Source organism: Bos javanicus, chromosome 4, assembly GCF_032452875.1.
Source record: "Bos javanicus breed banteng chromosome 4, ARS-OSU_banteng_1.0, whole genome shotgun sequence".
Taxonomy (NCBI): domain Eukaryota; kingdom Metazoa; phylum Chordata; class Mammalia; order Artiodactyla; family Bovidae; genus Bos; species Bos javanicus.
In genome coordinates, this window is record NC_083871.1 from 98,260,625 (window position 1) to 98,276,669 (window position 16,045).

The 16,045-nt window shown below is 39.6% G+C and overlaps 1 protein-coding gene across 3 annotated transcripts in view; it reads left to right on the top strand.

The window, feature by feature from the left end:
• EXOC4 (exocyst complex component 4) overlaps window positions 1–16,045 on the top strand; it is an 800,870-nt gene that overhangs the window by 729,012 nt on the left and 55,813 nt on the right. For all 3 annotated transcript variants that reach the window (XM_061414736.1, XM_061414737.1, XM_061414738.1), the window contains 3 exons: window positions 1,252–1,393; window positions 10,360–10,538; window positions 13,840–13,999. In XM_061414736.1, the coding sequence (XP_061270720.1) occupies window positions 1,252–1,393; window positions 10,360–10,538; window positions 13,840–13,999 (481 nt within the window). The remainder of the gene's footprint in view (window positions 1–1,251; window positions 1,394–10,359; window positions 10,539–13,839; window positions 14,000–16,045) is intronic.

Here is a 16,045-nt window from a genome sequence, read left to right on the forward strand (position 1 = left end):
TACATGACAGAAGTCTAGACATAAGGAAATAACAGCTCACATTTTTGTTTAGTAGTTTGCTGATGAAAAATACCAAATGCTGTTAAATGTTTTATCAGTTACTTGGGAGAGTGAGAGAAGTTAGGTTTATCAAATTTTCCAAAAAGACCTTTTTATGAATTTTAGCTGATGTAAGTAAGCTCGATATGAGTTAAAGGAAAACGCAGCACACTACTTCTGGCCCCCCACCCTAGGAGATTTTAGGCTTCACACAAGGAGCGTGGCTTCTAGAACTTGAGAGTTGATCATTCTCTCTAGACAGGTCAGACCACTCTGTAGTATTTATTATGTTTGGTTCTGAGTCCCACATTTCAAGGGAAATAGACAATTGGAAGGTTTTTGTTGGTGAACTATGAGAATTATAAAATGGCTCAGTTGTATTATTTGAAGAATAGTTGAAAATCTGGGAGTATCTAGCCCAAAAAAGAGAAGAGCTCAAGGAAGACAGAAGAGAGATGTTTAGTATTTGAAATACTGACACTTGTAAGAATGATTGTTAAGTTGGTAGAACCAGAGCCCATGATTAGAAGTCAATGACAGCAGATACAGATTGACATAAGATGGTCATGTCTTTCTTAGATGGAATAGGTTGTCACAAAAGGTACTGAGTTTCCTTTCACAAGGGCTTCCCAGGTGGCACAGGGGTAAAGAATCTGTCTGCCAGCACAGAAGATTCAGGAGAAGCATCTTGATCCCTAAGTTTGATCACTGGATTGGGAAATGGAAATGGAAACCCACTGCAGTATTCTCTCTTGAAAAATTCCATGGACAGAGGAGCCCAGCGGGCTACAGTCCAAGAGAGTCAAACACAACTGAGTACACACACCTAGCCTAGCTACCCTTCCTGTCACAAACATTTGTATGCAACCAAATGCTCCTGGGTGTGCAACCAGGAGCTGAACAGCCACTTGCAGATGTACAAATAACACAAGCATAGACCACATGGTTGGGCCAGATGACTAAATTCACTTCCAAATCTGAGTTTCTGTTTCTATCATTCTGTGAATTGATGCAAGACAATCCGCTGGGCTTCTATGTTTAATCAAATACAGAAATAGTCTATCATGTCTTGAATGTCTGAGGCTGCCAACGCTAGCATGAGCCAAATTGATAAAAACAACATGATGAACAACAAAATCGTATGTCATTTCAAAATCTCTCTGTAGGCGTCTAATGAAACGATGGGTGTTTTGTCCTCACCTCTTTCTGCAGATCTGTCTCCTGCTCAAGATAACCCTGTGAACGTTGATCTCCCTCCAGTGTCAGAGCAGATTATGCAGACTCTGAGCGAACTTGCCAAGTCTTTCCAGGATATGGCTGACCGCTGCTTGCTGGTCCTACACCTGGAAGTCAGGTATGACTTCTTCAAGTACAAGACTTCGTGATTTAAATGCACTGTGGGTCATGTCATCATCCATTTTTGTTCTTATTATGGATGTTGTTCTTTTTTTGATACTAAAAGTGATATTTAGTGTTATTCAGTCACTGTTAGTTTTTAAGTACATGATGTATTGTGAATATGGTGGTTTGGAGTTTGCATGGCCCATGACATCAGAAATGCTGTGGATCAGAATATCTATATGGGTTGGATAGGCTATCTTAAGTAACTTAATTAACTTGACTAATTCAGTTTCCTCCTTTTAAAAATAAAGACAATAATTTCTAACTTCAGTTCAGTTCAGTCGCTCAGTCGTGTCCGACTCTTTGCGACCCCATGAATCGCAGCACACCAGGCCTCCCTGTCCATCACCAGCTCCTGGAGTTCACTCAAACTCACGTCCATCAAGTTGGTGGTGCCATCCAGACATCTCATCCTCTGTTGTCCCCTTCTCCTCCTGCCCCCAATCCCTCCCAGCATCAGGGTCTTTTTCCAATGAGTCAACTCTTCACATGAGGTGGCCAAAGTACTGGAGTTTCAGCCTCAGCATCAGTCCTTCCAATGAACACCCAGGACTGATCTCCTTTAGGATGGACTGGTTGGATCTCCTTGCAGTCCAAGGACTCTTGAGAGTCTTCTCCAACACCACAGTTCAAAAGCATCAATTCTTTGGCGCTCAGCTTTCTTCACAGTCCAACTCCTACATCCATACATGACCACCGGAAAAACGATAGCCTTGACTAGATGGACCTTTGTTGGCAAAGTAATGTCTCTGCTTTTGAATATGCTATCTAGGTTGGTCATAACTTTCCTTCCAAGGAGTAAGTGTCTTTTAATTTCATGGCTGCAATCACCATCTGCAGGGACTTTTTAAATGAAATAAAAAGTTCAATGCCTGCCACAGAGTAAGTGCTCACTATATGGTAGCTTTTCAACTATGGTGACTTTATTGCCATCGGTATTTTTATTATGGTATTCTGTTAATCAAGAAAGGAGTGTACAGATGAAAGATCTATGATATCTTCCTTTAAGAACTTAAAACCCAATTGAAGGAATTAAGTTCAATCATAATTCAAGAAAATAGTTTCTAAGATGTGATATTGCTGGGCTCTTGTTTCCTCCCCTGAAGTGTAGAATACTATGATTAGTTTATTATCTATTATCTGTCGAGACTCTAGTATTACACCCATGGAAATGGTAGGAAGAAAAGACTAGGAAGTCTCCAATCACTTATTTATTCATTCAATTAAATATTTATTGAGTGTTCTAAGACTTGGGTAACAGCAATGAAAACAACACTCAAGGTCTCTGCTCTCATAGAGCTACATTCTTATTGGGTAAACAGCCAATGAATAAATACAAAGGAAAATTTCAGATTAGTGTAACTAAAAAAAAAAACAAAAACAATAGCAGAATGGAATTAAATGGTGCTATCAAATAGAAATATAAAGTAAGCTACACATATGAACCACATCAGTTCAGTTCAGTTCAGTCACTCAGTCGTGTACAACTCTTTGCAACCCCATGGACCGCAGCACGCCAGGACTCCCTGTCCATCACCAACTCCTGGAGTTTACCCAAACTCATGTCCATTGAGTTAGTGATGCCATCCAACTATCTCATCCTCTGTCGTCCCCTTCAATCTTTCCCAGTATCAGGGTCTTTTCAAATGAGTCAGTTCTTTGCATCAGGTGGCCAAAGTATTGGAGTTTCAGCTTTAACATCAGTCCTTCCAATGAACACCCAGGACTGATCTCCTTCAGAATGGACTGGTTGGATCTCCTTGCAGTCCAAGGGACTCTCAAGAGTCTTCTCCAACACCACAGTTCAAAAGCATCAATTATTTGGCACTCAGCTTTCTTTATAATCCAACTCTCACATCCATACACGACTACTGGAAAAACCATAGCTGTGACTAGACAAGACCACACAAATAATTTAAATATTCTAATAGTTACCTTTAAAAAAATAGAAACACATGATCTTAATGTATCATATTTTATCCAACCCAGTATGTCCAAAATATTATCATTTTAATTTGGAATTCACATACAAATTATTAATGAGATAGTTTACATTTTTCATCCTACACCTTTGAAATCTATGATATCTTATAGCACATCAAAATTTGGACTAGTCTCATTTCAGCTGCACAGTAGCCATGTGTAGCTAGCATTATCATACTGGACAGTGCAGAGAATGGCTGAGGTTTACTAGAGAGCGGGGTTAGGTAATTTTATGTTTTATATAAAGTGGTCAGGGAAATTGTGACAAGGTACTAAGAAGGAGTCATCTGTACAAAGACCTTATGGAAAAGAGTTTCGGGCAGAGGGAGGGGCACTCACAAGATCCTGAGGTGGCAGATTTGAAGAACAGAGAAGATCCCAGTATGACTATAACTCAGTGAACAAGAGGATGAGAGGACTGAAAGGAAGGGTAAAGCTGATCTCCTTTAGAGTGGACTGGTTGGATCTCCTTGCAGTCCAAGGGACTCTCAAGAGTCTTCTCCAACACCACAGTTCAAAAGCATCAATTCTTCGGCGCTCAGCCTTCTTCACAGTCCAACTCTCACATCCATACATGACCACAGGAAAAACCATAGCCTTGACTAGACGAACCTTTATTGGCAAAGTAATGTCTCATCTCACACGCTAGTAAAGTAATGCTCAAAATTCTCCAAGCCAGGCTTCAGCAATATGTGAACCGTGAACTTCCTGATGTTCAAGCTGATTTTAGAAAAGGCAGAGGAACCAGAGATCAAATTGCCAACATCTGCTGGATCATGGAAAAAGCAAGAGAGTTCCAGAAAAACATCTATTTCTGCTTTATTGACTATGCCAAAGCCTTTGACTGTGTGGATCACAATAAACTGTGGAAAATTCTGAAAGAGATGGGAATACCAGACCACCTGATCTGCCTCTTGAGAATTTTGTATGCAGGTCAGGAAGCAACAGTTGGAACTGGACATGGAACAACAGACTGGTTCTCAATAGGAAAAGGAGTACGTCAAGGCTGTATATTGTCACCCGGTTTATTTAACTTCTATGCAGAGTATATCGTGAGAAACGCTGGACTGGAAGAAACACAAGCTGGAATCAAGATTGCCGGGAGAAATATCAATAACCTCAGATATGCAGATGACACCACCCTTATGGCAGAAAGTGAAGAGGAACTCAAAAGCCTCTTGATGAAGGTGAAAGTGGAGAGTGAAAAAGTTGGCTTAAAGCTCAACATTCAGAAAACGAAGATCATGGCATCCAGTCCCATCACGTCATGGGAAATAGATGGGGAAACAGTGAAAACAGTGTCAGACTTTATTTTTCTGGGCTCTCAAATCACTGCAGATGGTGACTGCAGCCTTGAAATTAAAAGATGCTTACTCCTTGGAAGGAAAGTTATGACCAACCTAGGTAGCATATTCAAAAGCAGAGACATTACTTTCTGTGAATAGATAAATGCAACTGATGAGGAAAAAAAGAAACAGTAATACCCTGATGCCTCTGTTACCTGGGTTGTGCAGAAAACCATCAAATTAATTACTCTCACAGCTCCTAGAATTTATGTTATTGATTCCGTAGGTACACGATGTGTTCTTCATTTGGAATTATCAGCTTGTAGTGTAGTTAATTTAAAGTGTGATATTTTCAAGGCATTTGAGTAAGATCATTTTAATCCTTAACCTCTAACCTGCTTTTTAAAATTTTTGTACATCTTGGCAATAGTATTTTTAATAACGTTAAGCATATTTTAGTCATTATTTTATAATTAACTTTACAAGAAACCATTCAGTGCTGTAACATCTATTGCCATATCTCCTTCCTCATTAATTTAAAAATAGAAAAAGGATCATTTTAAGACTAAATTACAAAAAAAAGACTGAGTTTTAGAGTCCCGGATGCAGAATTATCTTTACTTAACTGTAAATGAAAACACTAAATATGTTTATTTTTTCCAAATTAAATTTTCTTGTATCTTCTTTTAACATGGTTTCAGCATTCAGGTTGCTTTCCTATGAATGTGCTCCAGATTGTCTTTGCTTCTTCTTAAGTATGGTACAAAAAACTAGACAGAGCGCTCCATGTACGGCTCAGATAGTGGATGTTGACATACTTTATTCATTCCTTGTCACAGTAACAAGATTTCATTTGTTTGTACAGTTAATGATGGAAAATGAATAAGGAGAACCCCAAGTAAATCGTTACTGTAGTAGTCCAACGCTACAATAGAGGAGACGGCTAAGGGCTATGGGTGCCCACAGTGGGTGACTGTGGAAGAAACATTTAGCACCTGGGAGGCAGGAATCAGGTGTGCCTCATCATTGCTCTGGCTCTAGAACCTGTAACAGTCCTGTTGTATAGTAAGTGTTCAGTAAAAACTTCAGTGACTCTGGGGATTTAGCTGGTTTGAAATCAAACCCAGATTAAACAAGTGCAGGTTCCCCAAACAAAATGTGCTACTCATCAAAGACAGTGAACTGGTTTGGAACTCACAGTCCACCATATGGATTGGATTGGCCAAAAAATTCGTTTGGGTTTTTCTATAAGCTGTTACGGAAAAACCCAAACGAAACTTTTTGGCCAACCCTATACTTAAGAGGTACAAAGACTGCATGGCCCGACATCGTCCTTGTCATCATAATCAGCTAAGGTTAGTTTTGTTCCCATCCAGTTGTAAAGGAGAATCAGCTTAGGACCTGTGGTCCTGGAGCTGGTACGATGAAGAAGTGGCTGGTTTGGCACTCTCTGGCACTTTTACCCAAGAAGCCAGAACAAACAGAAAAAGGAGGCGGGGCGCAGCGCATTTAATGGCGAAAGCTAGCAAGAAGTCTAGAACTTCAGATACCAAAAATTTGTCTTATTCCCCCAAATATTTTTACATCCATAGCCCATCTTTTTCTTGAACATTGTTATAGTTCAAACCAAAAAGTGCTGTCAAAGCCAGTAGATTCTGTTTTGAAAGACATGTGACATATTACCTGTGTCCCTGTAGGTCACATTTAACCACCAAGCAGTGCTTTTTTTATACAGTTTGAAGCATAAGGCATGTGACAACCCCAAGAGATGAAAGACGTGGTGAGACCATTAAAAATGGTTGAGGTTTTTGGTTTTTGGTTTTCTCCCCTTTTTGGACTTTAGAAGAGGATAATTAAGTTGCCATTTCAGTCTGAGATGCTAAGAATGTCACCTTTATCAGCTGATTTCTCTCACCATCAGGAGGGTTCTAAGTGGGTTCAGCAGTAACTGCCTGTCGCTGTTGGGATCCTAAGCATGCACTTTCTGAAAACCAACCATCCTGCTGTGTAATCAGCAATATTTGCAGAAAAAATATTAATGCCAAAGTCATGTTAAGGTCAGCAACAACATGCCAGAATTCCAAAGGAAAAAACCCACTTTTTCTGAACTTGATGTTTGCCAATGACTATTTTAAGTTCTTGGGGAGAGGAAGCTAGTGCCTTAAAATAGTTTTTCTCTCTCCTGTCTGCCATTCACTTCAGTATCTCATGAAAGTGTTAGTCGCTCAGTCATGTCTGACTCTTTGCGACCCCACAGACTATAGCCTGCCATGCTCTTCTGTCTATGGGCTTTTCCAGGCCAGAATACTGGAGTGGGTTGTCATGCCCTTCCCCAAGGGATCTTCCCGACCAAGGAATTGAACCCGAGTCTCCTGCATTGTAGGCAGGTTCTTTACTGTCTGAGCTACCAGGGAAATCCAGTATCTCATAAACGCCTCCAATTCATAGTAATTTCCTAAGCAGTCTCTACTTCTAGTTTCTATTATTCTCTACCATCAATTTACTCTTTATACTGTGCCGAATCATCTTGCAAAAACTCATATCTGATTATATCGTTTCACCTCTTAAAATCCTGTTTAGATGACCTCAATCTTATGATGACCTGGTCCCTGACCACCTCCCCAAGCTCACTTCATGCCTCTGTCATGTCATCTCTATGTACTGAAAGGAACTTCTGGTCAGTCCTTAAAACCGTCCTCCATTCACATCCTCATGCCATTGCACATGGTCTTCCCATTGCCTGAGGCATGCATGCATGCTCAGTCACTCAATCGTGTCCGACTCTTTTCAACCCCATGGACCATACCCTGCCAGTCTCCTCTGTCCATGGGATTTTCCCAGCAAGAATACTGGAGTGGGTTGCCATTTCCTTCTCTGGGAGATCTTGTCAACCCAGGGATGGACTCCAGGTCTCCTGCATTGGCAGGCGGACTCTTTACCACTGAGAGACCTGAGAAGCCTCATTGTCTGAGGTGGTAATGGTCTATAGTTTACTGTAAAAGTATTTTAGCATTGATGACTTGGTTTTATTTTCAACTAAGAGTTACTTAGTTTAAATTTCAACTGTGAAATAGCAGTCAGTTTCCCTAGGCATGGTTCCCTAGGCATGAATCCCACTCCAGGGTTGTTCAATTTTCATTTTATCAAAAATGTCTCATTCTGGAAGGACTGTAACTGGTGCAGTTACTGGTATCCTGATCAAAACCATACACTTCAAGCTTATGAATGTCAGAAAGAGTTTTTACTAGCAAAATTAATCTTTAGTTTTTAGTAACTGTTAAAGTGATCACCTATCATAAAAACACACTGACAGTCAAGATATTTGGATTTCCTTAAATGAACAGATTATAAAAATATAGCACATCCTATGCAAAACTTCCTTTTAAATGGATCATACATCTAAGTGTAAAACTTCAAACTGTAAAAATCCCAGAAGAAAATATAGGAAGAAATCTTTGTAACTTTGGGCAAAGTTTTCTTAAAGCTAACCCCTAGAGTACCAGCCATAAAAGAAAAAATTTATTAAATTGAACTTCATCAAAATTTAAAACCATTCTTTGAAAGACATTGTTAAGATGAAAAGACAAGCCAAAAATTGGGAAGAAATATTTACAAAACGCATGTCTGATAACTTGCTACCCTGGTGGCTCAGACGGTAAAAAATCTGCCTGCAATGCAGGAAACTCAGGTTCAATCCCTGGGTCTGGAGAAGGGAGTGGCAACCCACTCCAGTATTCTTGCCTGGAGAACCCCATGGACAGAGGAGCCTGGTGGGCTACAGTTTATGGGGTCACAAAGAGTCAGACACAACTGAGTGACTAACACTTTCTTTTCAGCCTATATAAAAAACCCTCAATACTTAATAATAAGAAACTAAACAGCTCAACAAAAATTTAGGCAAGTGATAAGAATACAAAGATGTATGGATGGCAAATAAACATATGAAAATGTGTCCAACATCATTAGTAACTAGTAAAATGCAAATTAAAGCCCCAGTGAGACACCACTGTACATCTATTAAAATGAATTAAAAAAAAATTTTTTTTTAACTGACAACACTTGAGGGCAGTATCCTAGAAGAAATAAACTAGACACAGAAAGACAACTACTGCATGGCATCACTTATATGTCAAATCTTTTTTTTAGGAAATCACAGAAACAGAGCAGAAAAGTGGTGGCTAGAGGATGAGAGAAATAGGAAGTGGTTGGTAAAAGGCTACAAATCTCAGCTGTAAGATAAACAAGGTCTGAGGATCTAATGTAAACCAGGATGACTATACTTGATAACACTGTACTGTATAATTGAAATTTGCTGACAGGGTAGTACTTAAGTGTTCTCACTTTTTTAAAAAAGAAAGGATAAATATGTGACGTGATGGATGTATAAATTATCTAGATGAAGGGAATCCTTTCACAGTGTATACATATATCAAGTTGCCATGATGTACACTAAATATCTTATAATCATTTAATGCCAGTTATACCTTCACAAAGCTTAAGTTTTTATTAAAAAAAAAAAAAAACTAACAACAAAAAGTGCTGGTGAGAATGCGGAGCGACTGGAACTCTTTCCTACATTGCTAGTAGGAAAGCAAAGTGGCACAGCTCCTTTGGAAAACAATTTGGTGGTTTCTTACAAAATTAAATGTACACTTACCATATGATGCAGCAATCCCACTTCTAGATATTTACCCAAGAAAAAGAGAAAATTATATTTACACAAAAACCTATACGTGAAGCTGATTAATTCATAATCACTGCAAACAAGAAACAACCCTGATGTCAGCTGGTGATGGCTAAATCATGGCACATTCATAGGCAGGAGGCCACGCTGCAATAACAAGGAATGGACAGCAACATGGATAAATCTCAGATGTTTGAGGCAGACTGAAAGACACTAAACCCCAAAGGCTACATGCTATACAATTGCATATATATGGCTTTCCAGAAGAGACAAAACTGTGGGGACAGAAAATAGATTTGTAGTTGCAAGAGCCTTGGGGTATAAGTAGAGGTTGACTTCAGGGTGGCACAATGGAGTTCTGGAAGTGACAGAATTGTTCTATAATTTGATTATGGTGATGCTTATACAACTGGTTGCATTTGTCAAAACTCATAAAACTGTACACTAGAAAGGTGAATTTACTGTTTGTAAATTGTCTGTCACCAAGATGATGATTAAGCCTGTGGTTGCAATATTAGGGATGATGTTCAAGGCTGTGGCCATTTGTTTAGGCATATTCTCATTACCTGATGCCAGGTCTAGGCATGACAGAATCCCTACTCTGGATTATCATCCTGTCTACTTCCAGTGAACCTTTCCTGTCAAGATCAGATGGAGCACGGAAAACAATCAATAAACTTACAGAACAAACCTGTTTGATCTATACCTGCCAGTGGATGGGGGAGGGGTGGGGTGGTTGTATATTTGTTTTTAGTAAATACCTGTACGTGTGGGTGGCCAGTCCTGGGTGTTCATTGGAAGGAATGATGCTGAGGCTGAAACTCCAATACTTTGGAGGCGAGGGGTACATAAAAATTTAAAGGGCCACTGCTGTCTTAAATATTTGGGTGCTCTGTCACAAGAAGAGGGTTGTTTTCATCAGGAAGAATCATTACCAACTTCTTTCCCCATCTCTCTCTCTTCCAGGGTCCACTGTTTCCACTATCTCATCCCTCTTGCAAAGGAGGGGAACTACGCCATTGTCGCGAATGTGGAAAGTATGGACTATGACCCACTGGTGGTGAAGCTCAACAAAGATATCAGTGCCATTGAAGAAGCCATGAGTGCCAGCCTCCAGCAGCACAAGTTCCAGTACATATTTGAAGGTCAGACCCTGCCCCTGTCCCGGAGAGTTTGGGAGGAAAGAAGGGTGAAGGTTTTCCTGATTTTTTTCTCTATTATTAAAGCTCAAAACTTGTAGAAAAAAGTTTTTGATTTTTTGTTTGTTTGTTTTTTGCTTTTTGGATTAAAGCAGCAATACCTAGCCTCTCTGTGTATGGCTAGGTAGGCAACAGTGTGGCTGCCATCTGCTCTTTCTTGACGAGGAGATTTAATCCAAGACGAGGCAGATGGCAGCCCGGCTGCCTCCTTGACACACCACTCATGAGAGCTGGGTAAGTGTGTGGAGTGGACCACAAATTAACTCAAGAAGAGCTCATAAAGGAAAAAGAAACACACGCAAGAAGAAGAGAACCCTGAGAGATCCCCTCATTGGCTAAAATTATCACTGGAAGGGGACGTTTTCTTTCAGAGAATGAATTTTTGTCTGAAGAGAAAACAGAAACCACTGATGAACAGCAGCTCTGAGAAGTCTGCATCCATAAATGCCTTCAGAGGCAAGGAAGCAAGGAAGGGTGTAGACAGCAGTACTACCCAAAGGTGTTTGCCTTCAACATTCAAAAAAGTGAGCGGCCAGCCAAATCATTTGCGTGATGGATTCCTCCAAAGGACCCTTTTTTAAGACTTCCAGTCATATCCCCTTTTTTCTTGTTTCGGTTGGTTTGTACATAGACCCCGGGGCCAAAAGTATCTATGGTGTCTCACAGAATTCAGCCAGTGTAACTTAAAACAAGAAGGTACTTACTGCAAAGGATTGTGGCAGCCTGAAGATGGAAAGAAAGTGTCAATGCATGACCATGTCTTGCTTCTAGCAAATGCAGAAACCACCCCCCCCCCCAAAAAAATCCTATTTTCTCATTAAATTATGTCATAGTGATGAAGATGTGTTCTGAAAGGGAATGTTCCGGAAAGACTTTAGCCAGAATGTATAAGTGATGAAAAAGGTTCGTCAGCCCCGTGGCTCTGTGTCCTGGGGACTGCACTCATACTGTCTGTCTTAACAGTCTAGGACCCATCTAAGAATCACTCTCCTGACCACACAGAATTCCCGTCTGGCTTTTGACACTGGCTCTTCCAAGTCCCACATGTCACCATTCACATCCCAGAGTTTTCCTCTCATTTGGACCAGACATTTCTTGACATCTAATCCTTCTGGGAAACAATAGAGGTATAATCCTCTGACACAGAAGAGATTTTAACTAAAAAAAAAAAATCATAAATTGGAAATTTCCTACTTAAAAAAAGCTAGCTATCCCCTGTCATATCACTTTCTAAATTCAAGGGCATATTATTGAATTTCCCAAGTGGAGGAGGTGACAGTGGTCTCAGTCTTCTTGGTGTGGCAAGGAGAAATATTTTATTATTTTTTTAAGGGGTGTATTTAATCACAGATACTGTTTAAAATTCCTGGAGTATAGTGATAATACAAAGCAGACCAACTTTTAACTGGTTTATTATTATAATTTATCATGCTTAATTATTATATACATTTATTTCTGTAATCTGGTTTTTATTCTCTATAACCAGTGCATCACCTCATAGCCTATGCTTAGGGCAGACCACATTAAACCACTGCAGAACAAAATTCTGCCTGAAGTTATGGGCTCAAGGGCATCATAGCAAAAGAACCAACAGAGATTTTTCACATAAATTGTCTAGCTTTAAATGTAAAATCCATGTGTGTGTTTCTTTCCCTTTGAGTGAAAAGCTTTTTACTTCACCTTATAAGAGTAGCTAATTTGTCATCTTGAAGCCACATTGGGTGAGTGTAGCTCAAGCAATGGAGAAGGCAGTGGCACCCCACTCCAGAACTCTTGCCTGGAAAATCCCATGGACGGAGGAGCCTGGTAGGCTGCAGTCCATGGAGTCCCTAAGAGTCGGGCACGACTGGAGCGACTTAGCAGCAGCAGCAGCAGCAGCTGAAGCAAGAGATGTTGCCTTCTCCTGTCTTTTTCCTACATGTATCCTAATCAAGGGAAAACTTGCTTTGAAGACAGAAGAAGCCTTTGAACCTGAAGTTGCACCCTGAGACAAAAATAGTAGACTATTCTCAACTAGTCAGACTAACTTGAGATTTCTGAGAAAATATCTTGCCAGAGTCCAACTTTGTAAGAATAAGAGAAGAAGGAGGAAGAGAGGTTTACTTAGTTCCAAGCATTTCGAATTGAAATCTAACTTCTAAAAATGGTAACCCACATGTTCCTCGGGTTGTTCTGAACCAACATTCCTCAACTTCATTACCTAAGATAACCTGAAATGGGATCTCTTGGTTTGCTGACATCCTAACCAGCAATTTGTCAAATTTCACAGACCTTAAGACAGTCCTTTGGCGGTGAGAACAACTCACTCAATGAGACCCCTGAAAAACTACACAGGAGTCCTGTGGTAACTCAGCAGTTCATGTGTGATCTGCTTTTCCTTCCACTTTGTTTCGAGTTATGTTCTCTCCCATTACTCCTTTAGAAATATACCCCATTGTCAGCGTTGAGGTATCTTAACATTAATGCCAAGAGTCCAATTTCTTATTGATTTATTTTTATTTACATAGGTTCCCAATCAACTTCTGAGCCAAAAGTACAACCCCTACCTGTTTTGTAGGAGGAAAAGGAGGCTAAACAGATGATAGTATTTATATATGGTGTTCTCTGCTTTAAAATAGTTCAACAGGAAAAACAGAAGTTTTACGCAGTAATTTAAAAAATTCTAGCATATACTCTTCCGGAGAAGGCAATGACACCCCACTCCAGTACTCTTGCCTGGAAAATCCCAGGGACGGAGGAGCCTGGTGGGCTGCAGTCCATGGGGTCACTAGGAGTCAGACACGACTTAGCGACTTCACTTTATTTTTTCACTTTCATGCATTGGAGAAGGAAATGGCAACCCACTCCAGTGTTCTTGCCTGGAGAATCCCAGGGACAGGGGAGCCTGGTGGTCTGCTGTCTCTGGGGTCGCACAGAGTCAGACACGACTGAAGCGACTTAGCAGCAGCAGCAGCAGCAGCGTATACTCTTAAGCCTTGGCCTGTGGCTTTAGCTGTATATGGCAGTGCAGAAACTGTGGATGTACTCGGTTTTTTACCAGCACGAAGCCTCCCCACTTGTAACTCCTTGGGCAGTATCTAACTACTCCAAAATCACTGTAAGATCAGGTGGTCCAACCATCACAGCTAAGTTTTCTTTGGTCACTTACATTTTCTGAGGACTAGAGAGAGGAATCCTGTGTGTCCGTTTCTTCAAGATGGTGTTAATCTGTCTCCTCCCTCCCCATCACCCTGTGCTGATCCCTCAGGCCTGGGACACCTGATCTCCTGCATCCTTATTAATGGGGCCCAGTACTTCCGGCGCATCAGTGAGTCTGGCATCAAGAAAATGTGTAGGAACATTTTTGTCCTGCAGCAGAATTTGACCAACATCACCATGTCACGGGAGGCAGACCTGGACTTCGCAAGGTAAGAGAGGGTAGACTGGACTCAGTTCGTGTTCCATCATTAATAAAAATGGGTTCTTAATCATTAAAAAGCTAGTTAAAAAAATGAAACAAGTAATTGATGTTAATTAAACTTATTGCAATGATCTTTTCACAATATATCCATATATTGAATTATTACACTGTACATCTGAAACTAATATGTCAATTATACCTCAGTTTTAGAAAAGGAAAAAAAATGGAACTAACAGATGTCCTTTGGTAATAGGGAAGTAAGTCTATAAAATTCTATTGAATGTTTAATGACTGTGAAACAGGTAATTTTTCCTATTGTCTAACCTAAGGTCTTTTACTACAGAACTTCAGTAACTTTGTTTTCTAATTGTAAATGTAATATGTGCTCATTGCATAAAATATGTAGCATAAAATATGTAACCTAAAATACAAAGAAGAATATAAACATTACTCATAAACTTTTAATCTAAAAATGCAATATTTAATATACTTTCTCCTGGTTTTTATGAATGTGCTATGTGTACAGGTGAGTCTCATTCGTGGGCATGTGTATCATTTCTCTTTATAAAATTGTTAATGGGTTTTTTATTCATTTACTTTGTGTTTTCCTATATCATTAGTAACCTTTGAAAACATGGTTTTTTCCATATCCATTAATGTCCCTTGAAAATACTCTTTTTAATGCCTGAACAAATGTTTCATGGGGTAAGTAAATCATAATTTATTTATCTGATTATTAATATTTGCAGATTTGTAGACATTGGGATTTTTTACATTTTCTCTCATTATAAATAACATGTATTGAATGTATTTTTACATGAATCTATTTCTTCATCTCTTCTGTCTTTCCCAGTTGAAATCCATCCCCACTTCTTCCTTTTGGTGGGGAGAAAATGGTTACTCATCACTCTCCATGCTGTTCCTTCATGTAACTGAACGTTATTTTTTTAAAATAGTGTTTGGACTTTCTCTTTTCAGGGTTTGCTGATCTCACTTTTTAGGGTTTCCTTGTAATACTCTTTTTCAAATGCAAGAGTTAATCTTCTCTCTTTAGGGGTCTCAACGCTACTCATACCTTTCTTAAGTCAGTGGATCTTTGGGGCTTTAATGAGAACTTTAGAAGTTTTGAAGAGGATGGATGACGATTATGGTGTTGGTGTTTTATTGCTGATTATACCTGGATGAATTTTTCCATGAACCCCTTTATTGCTGGGAAGTTTTCTGCTTTTAATAGTCTGGCATGCTCCTGCCTATTATTTAGTGTTTCTGTGTCTTTTCACTTGACTTTTTGATTCCTGAAGAAGTTTAATAAAATTTGAAATAATTGTTGAGAAACTTCTGGGGATGATGAAATGCTGTGTTACTTTGACAGTCATTAGGACATCCGTGCTAGGATCTTCGTCTTGAAATCATATAGCCATACATCTTCACTTTGACCTTTCTTCTCCAGGTTGTCACTCGTTTGTTCCATTGCTCTCCTGTTGTTCTGCTTTTCTGTCCTCCTCCTCTGGCGTTTTCTTTCTGTTTGAGTGTGTGTGTGCATTAAATTCCCTATGTTAGGCTAAATTCGGTGGAAAGCATTCCTTGCTCAGATTAGGGAAAGCAGGTGTGACTGAATGCTGCATTTATTTGGCCTCCCTTATGGGGAATGATCTCATTATTGAATTAGTCTATTCATAATAACATTGAAAATGGGAAGTTAAGAACACAGAGGCCTGAGGGATACAGAGAAGCATTACTAATTCTCTGAGGAATATAATTCCTAAATTCAATCATCCTTTTTTAAATGAATTTTTTTTTTATTTTGCTGAAGTAAGTAAATTAACACAGCTTTTGACAGACACTATGGGGCCTGCACACATACTGAAAACCCTAGCATCTGAATAATGAAATGATGACTGGGCAGTGTTGAGGTTGACATTAATGGGCCGTGTACCAGCAAAGCATTTCTTCAGCGAAGCCATGCCTGTCACGGTTGGATTTGGGGGTGATATCCAAGGAAGTGGCTATAAGCTAAAAGATGACCACTTGGGAGAGATACTGCTCTCGTTAC